Raw genomic sequence first — 10,598 nt, forward strand, 5'->3', positions numbered from 1 at the left:
AAAGAAGCAAACACCTAGATTTAGGTCTAAGATCACCCCAAGAAGGCTGACAAAGGTATTTAGGGTGGATGAAGATAAGTTCATTCGAATTTTGAATAAGCTTTTTGGCAAGGAATCATCAAATGCAATTTCCGCCCATGAACAAATGTGGATATTTCCTCTTTGTTCTACGCATGGGCATTTATGCTGGCTCAAGACAAGGAAGAGACCTGCCTATTGTAGAATTATGCATCGAACCTAATTGGAGTATGGGTGTTGGGAAGTGGTTGAATGTGGTGGAAATTGGGGTAGGGTTTCACACTATGGAGAGCCGATGGCAAAGAGTGGAAGGTGCAAGGGAAGGTTTCCAACCCTTCCTAGTGTTTGGAACAGCAACACCAATTGTTCAACAAGTGGGTGAAGCTCGAACTACATAGATGAAGTTGCGAGAATACATGGACCAATGGGAAGCCAACCAGCGACGATTGGCAATGGAAAGGAAGAGGAAGCGAAAGCATACGCCCAGCAAGGTCAGTGAACGTGATACAGGTGAGATGTCCAGGGAGGTGTCGCAGCCTTTTTTGGGCCATAAGAAAGCCAAGGTGGAGACCATAGGCGAGATTATGGTCATCGAATTCTGTGTGAAGATATGCTAGTGAAACGGGGTTTTTAGGTACTGTGGGGGTGGTTTGTGTGTCAAGCTTGCGTGCCCATTTTGCCTAGTAGGGCTATCTTTTTCTTGGCTTTGTATAATGTTGGGGGTTGATGTATTAAGGGGTAGCCGCTTAGGTGGCATGTGTTTTTGGGGTATGAAATGTATCATCCAAGCTCAAGACCTTATTTTGATAGATATAATGCTTTACTTTTAATATCGATAAAAATTACTCATTCCTCTCATGCATTCTGCTTTTCCCAGCTACGACAGTGACTTTGAGAAGGATTGCATATGTTTTCAATACCAAAAAACACATTTTGCCCCTCTTCCATTAGCATTTCTTATTGGGTGTTCATTTGGGGGTTGATTGCATGTGTTATTCTCTTCTAAAAACACGTTTTTGCGTTCTCTTTGAATGCATTTGGACTTCTAACACAAGGGCGGCAATTTTGAATGCATCTTAATGTAGCTTTGCACATGCAAACTCCTTCAAACAGCCCACCTAGGGCACATGCTTGCTCAAAAATGGCTCATTAATGAGCATTTGGCTCCATCACTAAACAAGAGACTTTGTCCTTGATAAGTGGTTTAGTTAAATCAGAAATTCGGGCTAATCACAGGATACTTTGGATTCATGTTGTTATTCCACCTAAGTATTGTAGTTAATGCCTTACGAGTTGCTCTTACGTCAACCACCGAGTCACTAGTATTTTCGTAGCTATAGGAGACATTTGTAGAGTTTGAAGTTGTAGTTACTCATGAATCATTCCTGAAAAGAGGGGAAAAGATTGAGAGAACCACCCCTTTGTATTATTTCACTTATAATCGTATTGGAGCCACCTATGGTAAGAAGGGAGCCTCCCCTATTGCAGAGAGGAGAGATTTATCTCACTAACCGTTGCCTTAAGTCACAATTTTTTAAGTTGTCTTAATGACTTGCAAAAAAATTAGCCACCATGTTGACACTTGAGTTCCCTTCGTAGATGACAATGAATGGTAGTGATAATGAATGACACTAACATTAGTAAACATCTAATGTGATAAATACGATAATCATCAAAAGACATGAAAACATATCATAGTGTCTTCAACAACACAACTAAAGAGTCACAGAGGATAATAGACCCACACAATATAGCCTTCACAAGTCACAGAACATAAGAACACGGTTCAACATAATCTTCTCAAATAACATAGAATTGAAGAGCAGTTCAACAAAATGGTTCTAAAGTCAGGATGAATGATATATCCTAAAGAAACTAAAATGTTAACCTTACATACATAACTATGTATATTCGCAATACATGAGTTATTTATATCTACAGAACCTATTCCATAATCACTCATATAGCCCCTTAACAGGATAGGTTGATTTTGTCAGGGAGAGGCAGAGGTAATTCCTCACAAGGTAGGTGAGTCTCAAGATGGGAAAGGGCATGTATTCCAATGCCTTGAGGGAAAAGTCCCCAGATGGGTATGATCGTGCATTCCCAATGCCTTGAGGGTGCCTGCTAGGAGATTGGTTTCCAAGCACCCTAAGGACAAGTAATTCCCCATCCTTCTTAGGGTTGATGTTTGGGAGAAAAGTAAGGAATTTGGACATAAGTATGCAAACCGTCAAATGTATTATGAATCATTTGTTGCTGTTTTTAATTCAATTCGATTCAAACATGTATGTTAATCATTGGAAATTAGCAGCTCCCTAGAAGGGAACATTACAAAGACTATGCAAACTATCATTCCCAAGCACAATCCCTAAGTAAACTACCATTCCCAAGCGCAATCCAAATGCGAGTTGAGAATTTTAGGGTAAATCAAGTAAAGTCCTAGTTGGGGACATTACATCAAATAGATACATATATTATGTGAATTTGTGAAATGCCTCCATCTCTGATTATGTTGTCAGCTCTCAAATGCTTTTGGGAATTGATTCTCCAGATGTAATTCATATAATAATATTCCCACTCTGTCATGTGAGGATATTTAAATGCCATATTAATTGCCAAAAGATATTTAGCGAAAAAAATTAAAAAGAAAAAATATAGGCACATCTGTTATCTTGAATTTCTTTTTGGTATTGAGTATAAACTATAAAAAATGACCAGTAATATTCATTCTTCTCCTCCTAGCAGAATGCATATTTTTCTCAGTTAAATGTAAGAGTTAACTGGAAAGCAAACCCAGCATAAAAACGTTTATTTTCCATTTGGCAGTAGCACTAGTATAAATTCTTCTCCTAAGGAGTTCTCTTACTAGGAACCTAATATTTATTGGTAAAGGCATAGTCTAGAGTCTAGACTATAACCAAGAACCATCAGCTCAGCCCACTGTAAATTCCGGCAAGCATACATTAAATTGAAAGAGGTGTAATCAGCAACATGAAGAATGAAGATCACGATGTGCAATGTGCATAAGTTTAACAGTTTAACTTTGGTTATGCATTTCCTGATAAAGAAGAAACTACATATAAGAATGTAAAATTGAAACCAAGATGGAATACATGCAACTTTGAATCCAAAAAATTTGGTTAACAACTTCAAGTTTATTTCATGTTGCCTAAAGGCCTACATTGATGCAGCGTTTCATGTTTCCCAGCTTAGCCCTATGGCATCTGCAACCAAACTTTTGAATTGAACGCAGTAGAATTCAACATGAAAATTGGTATATGAAAGTATAAACGTAGAAAAGCCTGCAACGTGACATAGCTTCTGGCTAAAGGTGAAGAGATTTTTCTATTCACTTATGTATTGTTACATAGCTCTGAAAAGATTTTGTTTAATGCCATCCTTTTCAAACCACAAAGTTCCCAAAATGGCATGGTTCCTGGCTTGTCCTCAAGGCTTTACTGATGCATATGTCAAGAATATTTGCTATTCAATTTTGCATTATTGTCAAGTTCTCAATGTGTCTTTCCCAGTGTCATCCTCTTCCAACTCACCGTCCTCTGAAAAAGATAAGTCATTAAAGATCAAGAAAAGTCACTGATGAACCCTTGAAATTACCCGGCAATCATTACACTTCTCGTCAAAATAATAACGAAAATTCATATAGAAAAATACGATTACATCTTAGAGAATAAATAAAGGGTCTCTCGTACATTTAATCCAGCTTTAAGTTCTACAAAGGTTTAATATGGATGTTATGACAAAGCAAAAATGCCTTGATTAGATTTATTGTTAGTTTCAATATAGCGAGAATCAAGGTTCGGAAGCTCATCTGCGGTTATTATAACACCCGAATTTTATGCATCGCTGAAGAAAATTCGAAAGACAAGTGATTTGCACTAGTCTCCAGATACCAGATTATTCAATAAACTAGAAAGTACACATTATTCCAGGAGTTATCGCCACAGCCGCATGCAGCATAATCCTAAAACTCTCACCCCCGCGAACCGGGCAACGAGTTAACTGGGTATCTGGTTCAAAGAGAAGCTCGAACCCACCAATTGTTAATGGGTAATTGTTGCACATTCAGATTCATGCGTGTAGGAAATTATTGTAGAATTGACACCAAGCCTTGCAATTTTTAAGGTATTCACTTTCAGAAACAATTGAGCCCTAATACCATGGGTACATCTATTAGGCACTAGGTGATTCATCAGCTTCGAGAATGGTTTCTCGTGTGATCAACGACATTCAAGATCCTATCTTATCATGATGATGTTTGAAAGGAGTATTAGATATCAAATCATTATAGTAACAATCAAGAATAATTTCTCAAAGTACAATAATCTAGAATCGAAGTGATGGGAGACATAAACTTACCCGTCTTCACTTAGCACTCCATGAGGATAATTCTTCAATGGTGATGCCAAGCTGAACTTATAGAGCTTGTTCTGTTGCTGAACCTCAAACCCACACAGACTAGCACCCAATGAAAACTGCACCATCACACTCAGAGTCACCCACCAAAAAACGCCTAACCTAGTCTTAGCCCCCATCCTCTTCCAACCTGGAGTTGGTTACTCAATCAGGCTAACTAATCAGTACTCAATCCTTCCCTTGTGATCATAAGTTTAGAATCCATGTACTCATCCAATGTGGTTAATAGCATTAGGGTAGCTACAAGACTACCCAACTGAGAAAAACGATAATATCGGGGTGCGGGGAGAAACTTAAATTTCTGGATGATTGCGCTTAAATGGAATAACCACGATAGCAGAACCGTACTCTGATGGGTGCAGTGAAAATTGTGAATAAATGATTTAGTGATATTTATATTTTGTTTGTTTCGAAGTTCAAAACCTTCTCCTCGATAGAATTCACGCGGACGTTTACGACAACCCTGAGAGAACAAGAGAGCTTCGAATTACCATTTTTTTGGATAAAACTATCATATGTAATATCAAATTTCTGTGTCATATTTGGGATGAATATTCACCGGTGAAGGCTAAAGAGAACGCGCGTAGCACGATAAATGTTCGTCTTTTGTAGTCTTTCTGATGTCTTTTATGGTTATTTGATTTATGCCTACCCTGTGTTTGATTGAATGGATAAATAATTTACGCAATGATCAACTCGGAAAGGCTGAACTTTCCGATTGGGCCTCTCGACCAAATGATCTTAGAGTAAGAAAGGTCGACTCCGGGTCAAGGCCAGCTCAATGAAAGCAACGTAGCTTGATAAAGACCGTTTTATTCTTCTCATTGAGGAATATATGCATGTGCATCTTAATTTTCAAAGTCTATATGACATGACTCGGTAAGGGTGACCCTTGACTCATCTTAAAAACCTTTCAAATTCTATGTGGTGATTATGATCATGTTCTTATAATTTTAGCTAAGTTGTTTGCTTGCACCTTTCATGTCAAAACTTTGTAATGGTATCGCTTTTCGTTGGATGTACGTTTCTCATTGGTGAATTAATCATGCCCCTTCTCTCTTCGAATTAATCAATTAGTGATTTCTCTCTTATTTTGATCTTGGTGTTAGCAAAGACTCAACCTCTTGGGGGCTTGATTGATTCTTTGTCTCCTTGATTATTATGAGATTATCTTACGCCTTGTGCTATACTTTACCAAGACTTTGGAACAATTCAATACTCTCGCTAAAGTGGGGGCTAAATGTACCATCTTCAGTTGGAAGAACTTCAATTTAATGATGGTTTAACACTTATTTAATATGAGATTCTCATTCATTTGCATCTTTCCTCCTCTCTTCTTCTTTCCCCTTATTTCTCCTAGGCGGAACTAGGTTAGAACCTAATATATCATTTTTAAAGATCCTATTTTCATGGCATAAATATAGAGGTAGGATCTAACCACCTAGGTCCTCACTTTTCTTCATCTAATTGCTCAGAATCTATTTTTTGTGTTATAACAACTATATCTTAAGTTTTGCACCAAATTTCTAGGATTCGAGACCTGTTTCAGGACCCTAAGGGTTTCTTAGGCACTTGTTGGAAGGGATGTAGTTAGTCTCCGCCTAATCAAGGACATAGTGTATCCTTGATAAGCCAATCAAGGTTGTAGTACATCCCTACTTGGGCCCTATCTTGGGCCCACTCTTTGAGTCTCATGTTCGAGTTGGGTCAAGGTGTTGAATTTTATGTATAGTCGACTTGCAGGAGAAAGTTAATTCTAACTCCTTTATGAAATCATCCATTTGCTCCATTTTGCATTTAATCTTATACTAGTATGAAGCATCCATGCACTCAAGCACTCAAGGATTCAAGGATTCAAGTTTTCAAGTAATTTCTCCGTTGAAGATCAAGGATTCAAGAATTCAAGAAACTGAAGGAGTTTATCTAGCATTCTAGATCTCCCTCAACCCATTCAAGCTCATTTTTTACATCTTCTACATCCATTCATCATCCTCTATATCTAATTAATTGGTGAAGTGAGCTCATTGCATTCTATTTGGGAGATCCTACTATTGTAAGGTGACTTTGTGCATTTTCTTTACATTTCAATTCAAGGTTAATTCCTAACCTGAGGTTTGATCAAGGAAAATCCCCCATTATCAAACAAAAACCATTTTTCTTGAAGGTTGCAGGTCTCATAAAGTTGAATAGGTTGAAGATCTCGATACCCTTTTTGCATAATTTCGGAGGTGTGAAATCAAATTCAAGTTCAGACGTTGTTGGTCAAGGTTATGTTTCTTCCCTACATAGGAAAAATTCATCTCTACTGAGAAAATTTAAATCTTCAAAATAGTTGAATGATTTCTAGGTTTCAAAGAACTCATAGTTTCATATTTGGGGCTTGGATTATTCGTTGATTGAAGTCGTAAAGACATTGTAAAAACATTTTTAGAGTTCCTCATTCCTAAGGTGAGTATTCTAATTAGTTTCCTTACTTTAGCATATCTACTTTCTACATCTAGCATCTTTACTACATAGCTCTTGCTACATTTAGGGTTTCAAGGACTTTTGGATCATTTCTCTAATTCTATCACCACTAGATCGTGGCTTGCATTAGTACTCCTTTATCACTTGGTTAGCACTAGTCTTCCTTGATCTAGTTATCTTATAATTAGGATTGAAAGGATCAATTTCCTTGACTTCCCTCTTGAGTGTTTAGGGTTATGTGATGAAATTATATTTACTTTTCTCAATTCACATTTTCCCCTTAATAGGTGGTAGACAGGTTTTAAAAAATGACACAATTTATTCATTTCTAGAAGACTAATGATGTTGTCCATGTGGCATAATTATTTTTCGGATAAGTGGTAAGACTAAATGGTCTACCAAAGAGCATAATTTTATATTGAGATACCAAAGTTAGTTGGGTACTTTTGAAGAACATTATGGAAGAAGCTAAAAATATATTTGGAGTTCAATTCAACACACCATCCATAGACTAATGGACATACAAAAGTGGTGAATTTGGAAAAGGTTTGGTAAGCTTGATGAGACACTTGGTTCGAGATAAGCCAAAGGGATGGAATTTTATTTTACAATAGGCATAATTTGTATACAATAATTAAGTGTATAGGAGTACTAGTAAATCACTATTATGGATAGTACATGGAAGATATCCCAAGAATGGTTCATATTTAAGGAAGTTTTACAAAGGGGAGACTAGTAATGTTAAAGATGAAGACTTTGAAGAACACTTGAAGAGCTTACATGAGGAGGTGAGAAAGTGTATTACTAAAATGAATACATAGCACAAGGTTAAGGCATATGAGAAAACAAGGCATAAGGAATTTCAAAAAGGAGATGAAGCCATGGTTCATTTGAGAATTGATCTAGATTTCCAATGAGTACACATAATAAGTTGAAGATGAAGAAGTTTGGATCATGCACAATATTGCAGAAGCACGATTTAAGAAATTCCTATGAAGTAGAATTGCTTAATAAACTCGATATTTTGCTAGTGATTAAAAGTTTATATCTAATAGAGTATCACGATGAGGTCATAGAAGCACAATGGAATATCCTAGCAACTACTTCAACTACAAAGAAGTTTGAAGATATTTTGGATAGTCGTGTTGGTAGAAACACAATAATTATGACATATTTTCATATGTATGTCCTCATTTTAATAATATTTTTTAATAATAATTAGATATATAAAAAGTATTATATAAACAATAATAATTAAAAACTAATAATAATAAAAATTAAAATTAAAATAAATATATATTAATAATAAAAAATTATTATTATAATAAAATATATATTATTAGTGTAATGATATATTTAATCAATATATTAATATAATGAATGTTAATATATATAACTAACATATTCTAAATATAATAATATAAGTATTTAACAAAAATATTTTATATTAAAATTAAAATAAAAATATTTATTGGTTTGTATATGATTACAAATCAAATATAATCTTTCATTGCCAAATTGACTTGATGAAAAGTTGTGATTTTTCACCCATGGACATATATTATAAGGAAACAATAATATCATGAAGGATTATCAAACATATTTAGTTCTTGATTAAAAAGACCGGAACTAGATCATTACAAATGGTATCAGAACATGTTCCTATTAGCCTATGAAAACAAAAATAAAAAAAATAAAAAATCTAACTTGCATGACAACATTCTATGAAAATAAATCAAATATTAGTTCAATGAAAACTACATGGGGTATTGCCAAAGTGACTTGATGAAAAGTTGTGATTTTTCACCCATGAACATATATTATAAGGAAACAATAATATCATGAAGGATTATCAAACATATTTAGTTCTTGATTAAAAAGACTGGAACTAGATCATTACAAATGGTATCAGAGCATGTTCCTGTTAGCCTATGAAAACCAAAACAAAAAATACAAAATCTAACTTGCATGACAACATTCTATGAAAATAAATCAAATATTAGTTCAATGAAAACTACATGGTGTATTGCCAAAGTGACTTGATGAAAAGTTGTGATTTTTCATCCATGGACATATATTATAAGGAAACAATAATATCATGAAGGATTATCAAACATATTTAGTTTTTGATTAAAAAGACCAGAACTAGATCATTACAAATAGTATCAGAGCATGTTCCTGTTAGCCTGTGAAAACAAAAAATAAAAATAAAAAATCTAACTTGCATCACAACATTCTATGAAAGTAATATTAGTTCAATGAAAACTACATGGTGTTGAGCTAAGCAATCATGAGTGGTTCAAAAATTTGAGAGAAACACAAGGATTAGATAGATAAACTTGTCGTTGTAAAAATTGTACTCACTTATTTTGGCATAGCTTAAATAGGGCTCGTCCGAATAATATATTGGTAGAATGTACAATCTAAGAGTTCAATCATGAGAGAGGAAGACATCGAATAGAATGGAGGAGCATAAAACATCGAATGAATAATATTAGGGCCCGTTTGGTTGATGGAATAGGAATAAAAAAATTGGAATACGATTTATATTTTCTGTTTGGTTGATGGAATAGGAATAGAAAAATTTAGAATACGATTTTTGTACTCCCATTTTACCTCTAAAATGAGCTTATACCCATTCCAAAAAATAGCTGTTATTGGAATAGCCATTCCTATTCCCAATATTACATGCCTATTCTCCATTCCTATGCCCGTAGCCAAACAGACCCTGCTGAATAGTCAAGAACAAATTACTAAATACCATTCACATCATATATATTGTACAAGGAAAAAACTCAGAATTCTTGCCCATCCTGCTGGAAGATATTAATTTATCAATACATACAAAACCACAGAGGAGCATTTTTTTTAGTGAAACGTAAGTTTTAAAGAACCAATAAGACATATACAACTACTAGAGAAATATCAAATAAGGAAAGATATGAGTTAAAGAGGATCAAGAGCCAATCAATGTCATTGTTTCAGTTCAAATGCTATTGTGTGTTTCTTATATGAAGGGATCATATATAATCTTTATATTACTGAAACACTATCATTCATTACCACATCTATTGACTGCGAACTTAGACATATTATCACTGGAATCAAGCAATTAGCTGAAATGAATAATTTCAGTGAGTCACGGTTGAGAATGGGATATATTAATAAGCCAACTTATGAACAACATAGATCTTCGTCATATTAATTTTTCAAAGAGAAGCGTGATAATTAGTTGAGTTCTAGCGTGAGACACTACAGATGCACCAAGATTTCAATACTAATGTTTGTTTTTAGTTTGAAAAGGGGACATTATGCATATGGCATGAAGTATACAGACTCCCCCTCAAAATTATTGTCATGTAGGAAGGTAAGATATACATGATGTGAAAACAATTTGACATATGATATGATCATATGCTATCACCTAAGAATGATAGATAAGACAATGACAAATGAATCCATTCTGGTGTTGGCGTCAGTGGACAACTAGATTGGAAGAGATATACGTGGGCAGTGATATAAGGGGAGAAATCAGAGTAAATAAATATGACATGGAATAACACCAAAGGTAGCCTGATTAATGGATTTATAAAGTTATCACATAAACTATTCGTCGTGGATGCCACTGATACCAGGTACAAAGATTAATAACTTACTGCACCACCAAATCATGCGGC

General features: G+C 34.9%; 1 protein-coding gene across 3 annotated transcripts in view; it reads right to left on the reverse strand.

Annotated features, from left to right (window-relative positions):
* The window catches only part of LOC149549294 (autophagy-like protein), a 172,612-nt gene extending 167,403 nt beyond the window's left edge, over positions 1 to 5,209 (reverse strand). The window contains exons 1-2 of one of the 3 annotated variants that reach the window (XM_089792739.1): positions 5,015 to 5,206; positions 4,399 to 4,918 (exon numbers count right to left, since the gene is read on the reverse strand). In XM_089792739.1, the coding sequence (XP_089648865.1) occupies positions 4,399 to 4,574 (176 nt within the window). In that variant the 5' untranslated portion in view covers positions 4,575 to 4,918; positions 5,015 to 5,206. Of the gene's footprint in view, positions 1 to 4,398 lie in introns of all 3 variants that reach the window. The other 2 variants (XM_089792741.1, XM_089792740.1) reach the window with 2 other exon arrangements.
* Positions 5,210 to 10,598: the final 5,389 nt, after the last annotated feature.

This window comes from Cupressus sempervirens, chromosome 7, assembly GCF_028749045.1.
Source record: "Cupressus sempervirens isolate cs-2001-9-10 chromosome 7, ASM2874904v1, whole genome shotgun sequence".
NCBI classification, from domain to species: domain Eukaryota; kingdom Viridiplantae; phylum Streptophyta; class Pinopsida; order Cupressales; family Cupressaceae; genus Cupressus; species Cupressus sempervirens.